This window comes from Blennius ocellaris, assembly GCF_963422515.1.
Source record: "Blennius ocellaris genome assembly, chromosome: 5".
NCBI lineage: Eukaryota > Metazoa > Chordata > Actinopteri > Blenniiformes > Blenniidae > Blennius > Blennius ocellaris.
The window spans coordinates 18115628-18130010 of record NC_137654.1 but is presented as its reverse complement, the minus strand read 5'-3'; the positions used below and the strand labels follow the sequence as shown (position 1 = coordinate 18130010).

The window sequence follows — 14383 nt, the reverse complement described above, 5'->3', positions numbered from 1 at the left end:
TGATACTGTTAATGTTACAATGAAATGTTGCTTTGTGTGTCTGAGTTTTTCTCCTGATGTTACAGTTTTACAGACGTACTGCAGAAAAGAAAGCTTGTGTTATTGACCCTTTGGAGACATTATTGCCATACAACCTGCTTTTTGAAGGCTGCTTCTCTAACCTTGAGGCCCATGATATGAAAAGGTTGGTCTTGATTGTGTGTGTGTACGTGTGTGTTTTCTCCGTGGTGCAGTGATGACTATTAAACTTTAGAGGGTAAATTTAGCAGTTTGCTCAACTTACTTCAGCAGTTTGGATGTTCTCCTTGTCTGTACGTGGGTTTCTTACCACAGTCCAAACATGTATTTCAGGCGAACTAAAGTCACGAATGTGTAAATGTGCTTGAGGGGCCTATTTCACGTCACATTTCCAATAAACACAGGTAAACTATAAGCAGAAGAGATGACTGGTAGGAAAAGAAGTGAAATAAACAAAATGTCTTTCTCATCCTTTTTATGACATGATTTCTTACAAAACGACATCTAAATCTGAACAGACAATAGATAGAGACTTCAAGTAAACTAAAGTTGTTGTTTGTTTGTTTTTTCCAGCCGGCTGAAAAGACCCATAAATATCCTTTTCACTCAGTGAGTTCATGAAGCCAGCTTCACAGAACAATAACCGACTAACAGTAATGAAGCAATGCCACCTACAGGTGCAAATCCTCAGCACGACCAGACGGACATTTTCTCCTGAGCTCCAGCAGGCGCATCACATGACAGAGAAGATTAAACCGCAGGTTCTGAGTGTGTTGCTGTGATTCACTGTTGGATCCAGCAGGTCATCATCGTTCCTCTTCTACTCGCTCACATTCTTCTTAAATACCTGCCTGCAACAGCTCTCCTTCATAGTACAGCTCCTGAGGGCCGAGCAACACACACACACACACACACACACACACACACACACACACACACACACACACACACACACACACACACACACACACACACACACACACACACACACAGAACAATTGTATACTACTATCACATTGTGTATTTACTCACGCCTGGTAATTATTACACAGCCCATGTACACTTTATATGAATCATCAAATGATTATTTCTAACCTTTCACATACATACTGTGAATATGTGAAACGAGATATACATATGTATGATGTTTACATATGAATAAGTTTAGTTCTTTTGATTTCATTATTTTTTTTTTACAATATGTATTACATATGTATTTTTTTTTTTACAGTTTTCAAGGGATCATGCACATGGGTTATACATTTATAAAATATATATATATATTTGTCTATTCTTAAATATTTTCATAAATATAGATTATGTGAATTGGTCATATTTACTATATCTTTGTTTTACACATTTTATAGATATGAAAATTCTTTACATCTTTACTACTTTAAGTCTTTCACAACAGTTTCACTATATCACTATGTTAACATTTTAACAATTTCATGATGCAAGCATACCCTTCCGTTTCACTATATTTTATGTTTATTTAAAAAAAAAAGATGCTTTCGAGGTTATTGTTTTTTTTTTTTTAATATGTCATTCATAAAGTAAATCTCTTGACCGTTGAATCTGAAACATCACCTCTCAAGTCATTCACCCACCAGATGAAGCTTGTCGTCTTCAACCCAGTGTGTCCATCCCCGGTTCTTCTTCCCTCCAGTCTGCACACACACTAGTTTGTTTCCCTCCCACGACACCAGCGACTGCCGCAGATGGCCGAGAGGAAGAGGAGGGATGCATCAGCATTGGATAACGTTTTGTCGGCGGCTCCCATTCAATTCCAATCATGTCGAATTATCTTGAAAACGTTGGTTTCACCTGTGCCATTCTCCCCCACCTTGACGTGTCTGTTGTCCAGCCCCTGTGTCCACTCCTCAAACTCCTGGCCCACTCTGAAGGAGACGGTGTAGTTTTCGGAAAGTGCTGAGAGTTTTAATGATGAACTGGTCTCCCCGCTGCTCCACCATTTTCCTCAACTTCAGCCTCACAGCAATCTTTCTGATGTTTGGGTTGATGTCTTGGGAGAGCACAAGAAAAAAAAAAGTGCTTACACATACATCACCCTCCCCCCCAAAAAAATTTATAAAATTGATTACATTTCCATATATTTTAGATGTGATGCACATAAACTGAAATATGTCAAGCCCATTTTGTTTTTAAGCCCATTTAAAGGACAGTATCTGGAAATATTGCAATATTTCACAACACCATTCATTCTATAATTGTCACAGGGTACTGAATACAAAACTGGAATCTTTTCATATGAAATGAGTGATGAAGAAAATTTTACTTTTCAATGACATTTCTTTTTTTCTCTATCTCTGTAAACCTTCAAACGAAGGTTAAAGATCTCAAAGATGGACTCACCCACTCTCTATGAACACATCCTCTGTGTGCCTACCATCACCATCACAACAGCCAAATACTTTTTTCCCCCATCCTCCAAAGCACCAATATGTGTTTTTTCTCACGCCCACAAAGCAGCGTTTGTGTGTGAGTGAATGTACGTACCAAGAAGAACTGCACGATATCAATACAGTGCTTTTTAAGTATTTGTTGTTTTTTGCAACACATTGCAAAAAGTGGATTTTGCAGTGTAATATAAGTCTGAATGAAAGTGAATAAGGGGGATCCAAATCATGCAAATACAATTATACATGTTACACAAGATTGTTTTGCAATTATGAATCAAAGCATGATCGAGAATCTGTCTGAATATCTACATTTACATTTGTTTGGCTCTGTTGGAAGTACGCGTGACTCATTGCAGACGGCATACGGTGTCCAGTCTGAAAGTTGTGGAGAAACTGGATTGACCTACCCAGTGCAATCATGTAGCCCTCAAAATTGACATTGCTGATGATGTCCCATGTTCCACAGAGGCTTGCAGGCCTATTGATCGCACTCCGGTTCCTTCCTTTGAGAGAACAAAATGTGACTCACCGGCCTTCTGTGAAAAGAAGAGCCCGAGACAATGTGTTTTGTGAGAGTGGGAGTCTCCTCCACCGCATTCGCTGTCGCCTGAGGGCTAGTTTAGCAGGCCTGCCTGCTTGTGCAATGACAAAAAATAAGACACAGATAATAAAAACACACCTTGTCATGCTGCGAGGAGTGAAAAATGACAAAAGTCCGGTGAAAGTAAAAGTCGCAGCGGTTGTGCAAACAAGTCATGGAGATTTTCCAAGTGGTCACATAAAACCTCATCAGGGCTGCTTTCTTGTCAAGACAACGAATGTATCACAAGTCCTAACGTTTTAATGAACTGTTACATGAGACTTGTAACTACATCTCGCCACAGAAATTACTCTGGTGCTTTTATTTTTGAAGTAATCTGAGAGAATTGCTCCACCACTGAAAGGTAAGGCATTCATTTTGATGTAATCAGTTACTTTCATTTTGAGCACAACTATGAACACGAACGCCTTGTAAGTCTGCTACTTGTGGTTTGATCTGCGGTCTGCTGATGGTAATGCTGATGTAATTTTTTTTTTTAATCATCAATGAAGCACTTTCACAGTTGAAATCAAAGTCAGTGATTTATTTTCAGCAACAAAACAAATCAGTTTTTCACATTAGAAGCACCAAGTGATCAAAAGCTGCTTTCAGGTTCCATCTGTAAAGTCCCGCTCCAGATACAAATCGGTGATGAACTGAGAGTTCAGAATAAGCAAGTATAATGAAAAAACTCTTCCTTCAAACTGAACAAATATTTTTTTTATTTAAAGAAAATTAAATGTGATTTCAGCATAGTGGTTTTTTTTTTTTTTTATTGATTCAGAATCCTTGCACCAAATACATTAAAAATGTTAAAAAAGGGTAATTTATTGGCTTGCTTGCAGGATTCCTGCAGCCTTTAGGTTGCATATTTTCAAAACGTCTCACCCGTTGTCGATTCTACGCTGATTCACGAGCAACAGGGGAGCAAATTTCACTGCTGCGTCACTGATTTCTTGGGTTTAAGTGTCATAAATCGGCTATAACCTTAAGAAAACAGCACCGATGAAAAAAAATTGTTTTCTTTGTGATATTTTCACTCTGCAAGGTTATTCCCACAGACTGATCCTCTGTCAGCCCGGTGTTGGCCTGCAGGTCATGTTTGACATCCCTCTTTGTTTTTTGACTTGTGCACTCGTAAACCACACAAAAGCTAAATTATATCAGAGTGAACTTCTAAAAAACCATTACCTTCCAGGCTTTAAAAAAAAAAAAAAAAAAACCTGAGGACTATTCCATGAAGTAAGGCACTTACGTGAGCTTACAAATGTGGTTTGATCAAAGATTCGTTACAGCACTTAAAGTGTAGATGGCTCATATTTGGCTGGCTGTGGCCGAGCGCCTCCTCAGGTCGTCGAGGCGTTCGCGTATCTTTGCAGCGGGGCGAGAACCACGTCGGCGTTCTTCTGCTCGCTCTCCGAGCTGTACAGCTCGTGCTGCTGGATGTAGTGCAGGACGCTGTCTGGCAGCAGGTACCTCACGCTGTGGCGGCGGCGCAGCGCCCGCCGCACGTGAGTGGCCGAGATCTCGTTGGTCACCCACTCTTTCACCAGGTGGACGGTCTTGCGATGCTTCCACAGCACGTCGGACTTGTGGACTAACTTGAGCAGGTCGCTGCCGCTGCGGGAGACGCAGACCAGGCCGAAGCGGCCCACGATCTCCGTGACGTCCTCGGGCTTCCACAGGTTGGGGACGTCGAAGGACTCCAGGACGTCCGCCCCGCACAGCAGCATCAGCCGAGGGTCATCTGAGGAGGGAAGAAGAGAGGGAAGAGATGGCGGCCATGTTTTTCCTCATTCAGGAGAATCATTGATTTCACACATCAAACACTGTTTGCAGGTCTGTGGGAGCATCAATGCATAAGCACACATAGTAGTCATTATTCAAATTGCAACAAAACAATAGAGAGTGTCACATTATTCCGAGAAGCCAAGTTCACACAGCTGCTTTTGTTTGCGTGTAAAGGACTTTTACATTTACCGTGGATAAAAAGAAGCAATAAACTACATTCGCCAGAATTGCGGTTCGATCTGGTGAGATTTTGGTTCAATCGTCACAACATTCAACTCTGTAAGCAGACAAATCCACCTTGACAGACGTGATTTGAGCGCGATGACGTAATGAACGGTGTCCATCTGACATAATGCAGCCGGCATATCAGAGATTCCTGTGCTCACGAAAGGCACAAAGCGCTCATTCCGCCTTCCTGTGCTGCACCTCAAGCTGCCTTTACAGTAAACAAGGTGTGTTGAGTTTCAAACACACACACAAATAAAAACAATAAAACTCCACACCCACAAATCACCGTAGAGCTGACTAGAGGAAAAACAAGAAGAAAGGCCAGGCCGCAAATGCCTATTGATGAATAATATAACTTGCCTCTCTTTCCGTGATAACTTGAACTCTCAAACGAGTTTCCTTCCACGCGTCTCTTTTTGGCAGACTTGACCGTGTCCACGTCGTCGGCGCCCTGTTCCCACGTCAGCAGCTCCTCATAGTGGTGCCTGCGTGGATACAAGCAACATGGACTCAACACTTCCTCACTTGTCCTGCACGGAAAACTGAATTGAGGATTAGAATGCATTCGACATGTTCAAAAATCATCAGTAGCAGAGTGAAGAATTTATGGTATTTAAGTGATTTTTTTTTTAGAGAATATGAACGCTAACACACACACACACACACAAAAAAACAACAACCTTTCTTTCACTCATGGTTAGTGGTTGTTTGAAGCCATTCATCATCAAACAACTGTGATTTAAAAAAAGAGTACACACGGTTGTTGGGACAATAAATGGCTTCACCCAACCACTAACCATGAGTGGGGGAAAAAAATTACGTTTTTCTCTTATCCTTCATATTCTCTGAAAAATTGATTCAACTGCTGTTATATTTTGTTTATTCTTCACACGTCCAAGTCAGAGCCTGGCAGATGAAAGCACAGAATAATAATCCTGCAGTAAAGTATTTTAAATTATGAAATCTTTGGTAGTTTCTATTTCTTTTTTCTTTTTTTAAACAACATAGCTGTCACCTCACAGTGTCAGAAAATAATTTATTCTTTTGAGTGACACGTGTTTTAAATAACACAAACACAATTCAGATTAGTGAAATTAAAAGATTTATCTTCTCTTTTCTTTGGGCACAATGAGTAATAATGTTGAATTTGATGGAGGACCATTTCTGAATCAGTTTTAACTGTTAACTTTGACAACTGTGTTACACAAACAGTCAAAAACGTTTGCGATTCAAAGCAAGACGACGCCACATTATAAAGGAGCAGTTTCAAAGCTGAGAGTTTGATTAACAAACGTTTTAATTTGGCGACTTAAGTGTCAACTTCAACAAACTATGTCACATATGTGAATATACATGTAAATGGAATAAAAAATAATCACTTTAGCCTCACTAATAATGGCACTAAGACACAACTTGGACTCAAAAGACGGTAATTAAATGCAGGAAGAATGAAATTAACTAGCCTGTGATTATGGCTGTTTGAAGGGTGTGCACTGAAATATCTGGCTGGGTGTGTCTCCTCACTTTTTGTGTCCAACACACAACAATAAATCTTTCCTCCAGGGCGACGTAGGCATCGGCACGAGTTCGAAGAAAGGATTCGACTTACCGTAAGACTTTGGTCGTCTCCACCCACTCCGGCTGCAAGCTCTCCCAGGAATCCACCGTGATCCAGTCGGAGTTTTCTGTGGCCAACCTGGCCATCTCCAGACGGTGGCAGGCTTCGATCAGACCCTTCTTATTATAGCCGTCGCTCACCGGAGAGATAATTCCCTTCACGACACGGTAGTGACCTTCGACGATCAGGAAGAGGAACGGTGGAGGGGATGAGAGGAGAAGAGCAACGGCACAGAAACTGATTTCAACAAACCAAACTGGTATGATCAATCTAAATATATATATATTTTTTTTTAGCCTTTAGCTATTTCCACACACTCTGTGGAACCCTGCTGGATGAATCTGAAGTGGAAAAACCTAATGACATGTTGATTTGTTTTTCAGCTTTTAAAGTAATTTGTTGATACGTTCTGTTTTAATTCATTTGGAATTGATCGGATTCTGTTCAGCCTGCTGATATTCATTCGTTCATGATGCCACTTTGTTCAAAGTTGCTCAGTTTCAGAGCAACGGACAGCAGAGGAAAACAAGCCACCTTAGTTGAACTCCGGCTCATGACCTTCGCCAAGGACGTGATAAAATCGTTGTTGTATATTTGTTTGTCTGTCTGTTAGCAGGGTTAGATCAAAACTACTGCAACAAATTCTGGCAAGATTTTCACCACATGGAAGATTCCATTAAATTATGGAGGTGATCCGGAAACATTTGGCGGACGTCAAGAATCTCTGATTGCTCTTGTTTACAGGATGTTTTTCCTCGTTGTTGTGGAGCACTGTCTCTTTCAAATAAACCAAGATAAACTATTTTGAAATACTTGCGTATTCACATCTTTCTCCACCTACATTCTATGTTTGAGTCAGAAAGAAATACACTGTATTCAACAACTGCAAATACTGTTCAATGCTAGACGAGCTTCATTCTGACATGAGTAATATTAATCATAGCTGGAGTCATTCTTACTCTTATTGGCTCAATGATTTCCTCACTCTTCCGAGTTTTGTTAAAACGTTTTTCAATCATGAACCCTTCTTCAGTTAACACAACCTTATGAATTAACAAATCAAAGAAACGATTACATACGGAAGTAATTTATTTCCTGAAGTCTCTGCTTCCAAAATTAAACTTTTGGACTGTGGGAGGGAAACCCACAGGCCCCCCAGTGGGTGTTTGAACCAACTGTGTGACTTTTGCTTTCATTTCTTTCTTTAACTTGAAGCCATCTGAGAACGAATTTATTAAATTTTAGATCATTCCTTGGAACTCGCGTCAGAAACACATAAACACGATGTCCCCCACAGTCTGGCATACACTTTGATCGTGGTCTGCGTGATGGAACCAAATGAAGACAAGCACTGTACAGACATTAGAGTTGATTGGTGTACCCGTGTCTTCCAGATGATCCCGGGCCAGCTCAAACATTCGGAGGTGCATGTTGGTGATGGGGTTGAAGGAGCCACAGGACAGCAGGACCACCCTGGCGGTGCTGTGGCTGTCCATGTCTCACAATGCAGGGGGGCTGACAAACACGACAACAAACACCATTTAAATCCACGCCGCTCACGTCGAATCGAGTTTTGCAGCTGCGCGTCGAAGTCGCCACATCTCAGAAGCCAAAACTGTGTCTGATTTCCTTTTAGAGTTAGAGAATAAACACGTGTAGAAGAACAACATGCACTATGTGGTCACTTCTCACGAGTTCGCAATAAATCGAAAGCGAAGAAGAATAACTTCCGCTCCAGTGACGTATCTTCCTTTGTGCAGTTGCAGGACACGAAAATGATTCCGTTTTACAGACAATTCAATAAAAGTGTGCCAATTGACATGTTATGTACCTTTATTAACGGTATGTTCAAGTCTGCCGGCTACTTCACGCTGAACCAACGGAGATTCCGTCACTTCCTTCTTCTTCTTCCTATTTTTCTTTTTTTAATGGCGATTGGCAAGCAACAAACTGGTACATTACCGCCACCTACTGGTATGAAGCGCGGCTACAATGGCTTCGCTCTCCCTCAAAAAAACAAAACAAAACAAAAAAATACCTCGATAAATCAATAAAATGATTCCTCCCCATTAACTTTCTCTCAAAAAATGCACGCAAATGCAGATTAGCAAAGGTAAAGCCAAACTTTGTGAAGTTTCTGCATTGGATTTAAAGAACACATTAAAACACTAAATAACATAAACACATAAAAGCAATAAAACTGTTGAGATGTTTAAAGAACTATTCCAAAAGAGAATAATGAGACCTTTGGCTTCCCTGGTCGCTTGTGCATTTTTTTCTATTATTATACTGCTCTCATAAAAAAAAAAAGTCATTCTTAATTGTTATAGGCAAAACGTTTATAAATACCTGTCCTCGAGTTTAAGATTATATGCATGTATTATTTCTGAGCACTGTCTGTTGAAGTTGTTTGTTTTTGTTGTGTTTGATGTTTGGTTGCACTGTTTGGATGTTCCCTATTTCTGCAATAAAGTAAAAAAATAAATAATAAATAATCATGTTAAAGTTGAGCTTTTTTTTTTTTTAATAGATAATCTTAATGTTGAAATATAAAAGGTCAATTACACAGCACTGTTTTAAAAAAATCTGATGGTTGGAAATGCTCTTGAATTTCTTTGTTTTCTAAAGCTTCAGGTCTAAAGCTAAATATTAGAAAAGTGTGAAATAATACATGCAGACATACACTTCTGTTTTCTCAAATAACAATTCCACTAACCAAGCTGAAGGTCAGTGAACGTGACTTGCTTGCTTATCATTGTACAAGAAAGCTTATCAATGAAGGTTTGAGACAAACAATCCACCATGACTATAACAGAACGATAATAAAACGTCTTTCAAGAAAGGGTACGCTTCAGACAATCATTTATTTGTTAAATTTCTCCAAAACTGAAGGAGATGTCTTATAAAATGATAAATCATATAAATCCTGTCAGACATTTGTTTGAGATTTTTTTTTTTTTTTTGACAAGGTTTTTTGGAAGGATAACGCAAAATATTCCCCATTTCCATATATCACATATTGAGCTCTATATGGATATTTTGGACTCCTTTTCATCTAGTGCCATCATTATTATAAAACCTTTGGGCCAATCCCTTGTTTCTTGAACGAACCCAAAAAGGGTGACAGCTGCATGCTTGCAGTCCGCACCGTACGACGTCACTTGGAGATCGAGGAATCTGATTGGGCAGAGCTGACCCGGAAGCAGACGGCCACGCCCACGCCCCCCAACTGGGCTGCATTCACGATCGCAACAAAATACGCCTGTTTGGGTTTTGTGTTGATCTTTTAATCGTTTATTTCAGAGCGATTAGGGTCGTTTGACGCTGCATTCGTGACGTTTATTCAAACTATTCAAATATACCACTACTGATTGACAGCCGCTCATAGAGACTCCCGGTGAGATGCTTTTATTTATTTATTTTTTAATATTAGCATGCTACTTGTTCAGCTAACAGCTGAGTTTCTATTTTCAGACATGTGTTTACATCCTGGCTCTGATTACACACTGTCATCATCTTTAAAAACCACGTAAACCTACGAATGGTGTTTGTGTCGTATTTGTATTTACACTCGGTCTGGAAAAAAAACAAACTCATTGTTGTTCTGTTGACTTTAATCTCAGTCCCCCATAGTTTGGAGAGCGACTTGTGGCCGAAGATGGCCTCCCGTGGAAAGTCAGAAACCAGCAAATTAAGGCAAAATATGGAGGAGCAACTTGACAGACTGATGCAACAGCTTCAGGATCTGGAGGAATGCAGGTACAAGTGGAGAGGAAATGGTCTGAATCCACGCTTGTGCTCGTGATCTCTCATGAGAGCAAGCTTGGAAAATGTGTGTCCTCATCCTGAACACATGACGATGATCCATCTCATAGATCAGCTGGTTTTTTTAAAAATTCAGGGGCCACATACAGCCAAAACATGACCTGGACTGGTGATGAATACAATAAAAATACATTATTAATCCCAGAGAGAGAGGGAAATTATTTGTTGCGTTGCTCCACACAGATTAGAACAGACAGAATAAATATGACTTGCTGCTTTTACAAAGGATGTTGCATAAAATACATAGACTTTTGTCACGTGCTTTGTTTACACGTCTTGGCCTGATGTTTAGAATGCCAGTGTGAGAAGTGCAACCTTTCACTTAAGTGTGAACACTGTCTTTTATTCCAGAGGAGAACTGGATGAGGAAGAGTACGAGGAGACGAAGAAGGAAACCTTAGAGCAGCTCGGCGAATTCAACGACTCCCTGAAGAAGATCATGTCCGGAGACATGACGCTCGTGGATGAACTCAGTGGGATGCAGCTTGTAGGAATGACTTATTAGAAGTCCAATTGAATCGAATAGTGACTTTTCTGACTTTTCAGTATTTGAGATGCTCCCCGTGTTTTCAACAGGCGATCCAGGCGGCAATCAGCCAAGCTTTTAAGACCCCCGAGGTGATCCGGCTTTTCGCCAAGAAGCAGCCGGGACAGCTGAGGACCAGACTGGGAGAGGTTCGGACCGCAGCCCATCACTTCATGTTTTGGGGGGGAGGATTCATCTGCTCAAAAACAAATTGTCCAACCTGTGTGTGACGTTCTGCTGCAGATGGACCGAGACGTGATGGTGGGGAAGCTGTCAAGAGACGTGTACACGCAGCAGAAAGTGGAGATCCTCATGGCCCTGAGGAAGCTGGGAGAGAAGGTGAGGTTGGGGTTCTGACTGCTTGAGTCAGTGGATCGTGCTGATGAGTCACTGTTGCATTCATTTATTTCCGTTGTGTCGTGTCGCAAGGTTGACATGAGATTAGCCAGTTAAACATTTCCAAACCTCCAATCAGAGGAAGATTTGAGACTTTAAACAGTTTTAACTGTCTGACAGCTCACGCCAGAGGATGAGACGTTCCTCACTGAAAACGCCACGGCGACTCTGAGCCAGTTTGAAAAAGTCACTGCAGACATGGGTGAGTGGATGAAACATGTTGAATCTCCTTAATCGATGCGTTGATATTTATATTTCTTTTTCTTTTTCAGGCTCTGAGGATAAAATTTTAGCTTTAGCCAGCTCTGGTGTGAAAACGAAGGCATAGCGGCTTCACAAAGTGATCATTTCAAGTCTGTCTTTGTTCATACTGCAAAAAGAAAAAAGTGCCAATTGATTCTTTTTGTAAATAATCTATGCTTTTTCAGGTGTTATTGTAGTAGCTAACACTTTTTAACAGTATTGTTTTATACTCTTCGACTTTTGTAAATATATTTTAATCACCTAGACGTGTGTGAATCTGTATTATTGGTACGAAAATGTACGGTGGCCCATAAGGACACAATGGTTCCGCAAACAAAGTCACAACGGAAGTGCGCCACGATTTTGATTAAGTAACATCTAATGAGACGTAAGTAAAAATGCTGCCGCGTGACGTTTGCGATTAATTTCGTTTTTGCGTTTTCAGAAATCACTGTTGTTGGTCACTTTTTAAATGGTCATAACATTATGGAAGTGCTCTGCTGTCCATCGGTCCGTCAGAATATATTGTCCCCCGGAAAGAAAAAAAAGCTGATTCTCCGACTGTGGCGCAGTTCCGTTGTTAGCTTGTTGCTATTGTGTTGAGAATTTGGCCTTCTTGGGCCACCGTAGACATGTGATTTGTTCAGTGTGAAGACGTGAATGTAGTTGCCCGAGACCGCTGTGACGTTCAAATGGTTGCAGCCGGATGGGTAAACTTTGTTGTATCAGTTTTTTTGTTGTTGTTGATCTTGTTTGAAAAAAAAAAAAAAAATAAAAATCTGAATAACAGAGAAAAAGCTAATTCAAATGTGTCATTTTCAAAAACACAAAAATGGAGTCAAATTTGACATAATGAAATGTGCTACTGAGATTCGATTCATTCTGCAACCAAATTTATTCAAATCTTGGACAATAATTCTGCTTCTGTCTGTGGTGATTTGGTCATTTAAACTTTTTCGTACCTGTTCTGCACAACTTGACTCGAGATCGCCAGACGAGTTCCAGCAGTCGGCGCTGACGAACAATATCCTCCTCGTTGCTGGACGATCGTTTGCTCAACCACCGTGAATATTTCTCCAGCAACCGATGTAAATCGCTCGTTGATAAACTCTCTCAAGACTTGAACCAAAATCATTGCTGCTGCAAGAGTTGAAACTATTCCAACAATCCACAAACGACCATTAAAAGTGCTTCCATGGTGTTTTTTTGAGGCTCACAAACGAAGGTCAGCTTCACACTGACACCTACTGGACAAAAGAGAGAAGTGCAGGTATTTCACTCCACCTGAAATACTTGTAATAATCAAATATTTTGAATGAGATCATACCAGGAATTTCTGATCGGTGGTAAGTTTTCCAGAAAGATGCCAGGAGTAATTTTTTTGGAATTATAACCAGCCATTGATTGTCAAAGTTAGAAACTTGCGTTTAAAACCAGAAAAAAACCCCCCATCCTGAAGCACGTTTTCAACATTGTTTAAATCAATGTTTCCTGGAAATTTGATGATGCCTTGTGATTTTGTGCAGTGGTTGTGGTCCAGCAGTGAACTGCAATCAGTAAATCTTATCCCACATGTTTCAAAAGAATATAGAGACCACATCCTGAAGTGGAGCAGCGGAAAGATGGTCGGTTTGAAAATTCCCTTTCCGAGAGAACTCAGTGTATTAATAAATGATAATTGCGACAGCCAGCCTCGGAGTTACTTAAACACAACATAGTAATTCTATATATTACATGGGCTCGGTGTAACAATTATATTTCCATTTAGTGTATTTGAAGTTCAAATCTTGTAAACAAGCTGGAATGTGATTTTTCTTTTAGAATTATTATAATTGTTTACCACACATATGTTTGTAGGGCTCTTATTCATTGTGAAAAGAAGAAAATTATTCTAAGTGTGTACAAATGAGGCACCAAATTTATAGTTGACAATCCGGATCATTTGAAAGTGTCTTCACTCCAAGTGACTGGACAACCCGACAGACTGGTTTTGCCCCCTGGACCAGATATTTGACCCATCTGATTTAGGACACATAACAGAGCTTTCATTAAATAAATAATTAAAAAAAAATATATAATTTTGGACCCCCATATAGTATCATATACAACCACCAGATGGCGCCACTGGTTTAATCTTTGAAAGGCTTCAGGGTGTGTTCCCACGGTGTTTAAAAAACAAAACAAGATATATAAATCTTATTGAATATGAAACTAAGACATTTCATAACGACACAGGATCCAGTCTCAGTGAGGTCAAGACCCGGAGGGAGTCTCCAGTCCTCTGACTGATCTGATCATGTCGTGTCGAGGGAACATTCACAGATGAGGCGATCGTGACAAACCCAGCAGCCGGGCCTCCCTGTCCATCTGCCAGTGTACTGGTCAACCATCGTCCGTATCCACACCCGTCTGGTCTGTTTTGGGGATTTCAGGACTGACCACTGACTCATATCTGGGATTTGCTTGTTCCTCCAGTGTGACAGTGGGTTCTCCTTTCCCTTCCTCCAGATCAAAAAAACAAACAAACATGCGTTCAAGGTTAACTTGTGATTCTAAATTGGCGAGAGTGGCCAGAGGTCAGCGAGCGACTGACAGAATTGAGGTGACAGGACGACAAACAACACCTTTCTAGAGCTCGAACTTCCAACGTAGGCCTGAAGGTGCTTGAGGTCTGGGGCAGTTCACGTCAGGGGCTTTAAAGACCTTGCTCAAAGGCCTCCCCCCTCACGTGGGGA

The 14383-nt window shown here is 40.6% G+C and overlaps 3 protein-coding genes across 3 annotated transcripts; 1 reads left to right on the top strand and 2 right to left on the bottom strand.

Annotated features, from left to right (window-relative positions):
* Positions 1 to 838: 838 nt before the first annotated feature.
* Positions 839 to 3128, bottom strand: rbp7a (retinol binding protein 7a, cellular; the record flags this gene model as incomplete). Its single annotated transcript, XM_080496897.1, is given in 7 exon segments — positions 839 to 874; positions 876 to 899; positions 1629 to 1730; positions 1865 to 1939; positions 1941 to 2044; positions 2849 to 2940; positions 3121 to 3128. Coding segments are annotated over 7 exon segments (441 nt in total).
* Positions 3129 to 3657: 529 nt separating this feature from the next.
* Positions 3658 to 8553, bottom strand: LOC308130273 (nicotinamide/nicotinic acid mononucleotide adenylyltransferase 1-like). Its single transcript, XM_080496520.1, has 5 exons — positions 8490 to 8553; positions 8040 to 8173; positions 6650 to 6833; positions 5401 to 5525; positions 3658 to 4768 (listed from the first exon to the last, which is right to left on the bottom strand). Exons 2-5 carry the CDS (start codon positions 8152 to 8154, stop codon positions 4368 to 4370), a joined length of 825 nt encoding a protein of 274 aa, XP_080352646.1. The 5' UTR covers positions 8155 to 8173; positions 8490 to 8553; the 3' UTR covers positions 3658 to 4367.
* A 1344-nt stretch (positions 8554 to 9897) lies between these two features.
* lzic (leucine zipper and CTNNBIP1 domain containing) lies at positions 9898 to 12401 on the top strand. Its single transcript, XM_080497319.1, has 7 exons — positions 9898 to 10055; positions 10282 to 10417; positions 10835 to 10970; positions 11060 to 11158; positions 11253 to 11348; positions 11526 to 11607; positions 11678 to 12401. The coding sequence occupies exons 2-7, from the start codon at positions 10317 to 10319 to the stop codon at positions 11731 to 11733; spliced, it is 570 nt and encodes a 189-aa protein (XP_080353445.1). The 5' UTR covers positions 9898 to 10055; positions 10282 to 10316; the 3' UTR covers positions 11734 to 12401.
* The last annotated feature ends 1982 nt before the right edge of the window (positions 12402 to 14383 follow it).

What these genes read in the sequence shown, in the direction of transcription:
- lzic (XM_080497319.1), top strand. Translation starts at nt 10,317, where the DNA reads ATGGCCTCCCGTGGAAAGTCAGAAACCAGCAAATTAAGGCAAAATATG. An exon ending in CAGGATCTGGAGGAATGCAG is followed by an intron (nt 10,418 to 10,834) that starts GTACAAGTGGAG and finishes CTTTTATTCCAG; the next exon opens with AGGAGAACTGGATGAGGAAG. An exon ending in AACTCAGTGGGATGCAGCTT is followed by an intron (nt 10,971 to 11,059) that starts GTAGGAATGACT and finishes TGTTTTCAACAG; the next exon opens with GCGATCCAGGCGGCAATCAG.
- LOC308130273 (XM_080496520.1), bottom strand. Translation starts at nt 8,154, where the DNA reads ATGGACAGCCACAGCACCGCCAGGGTGGTCCTGCTGTCCTGTGGCTCC. An exon ending in GGATCATCTGGAAGACACGG is followed by an intron (nt 6,834 to 8,039) that starts GTACACCAATCA and finishes TGATCGTCGAAG; the next exon opens with GTCACTACCGTGTCGTGAAG. An exon ending in AAGTTATCACGGAAAGAGAG is followed by an intron (nt 4,769 to 5,400) that starts GCAAGTTATATT and finishes TTCCCTCCTCAG; the next exon opens with ATGACCCTCGGCTGATGCTG.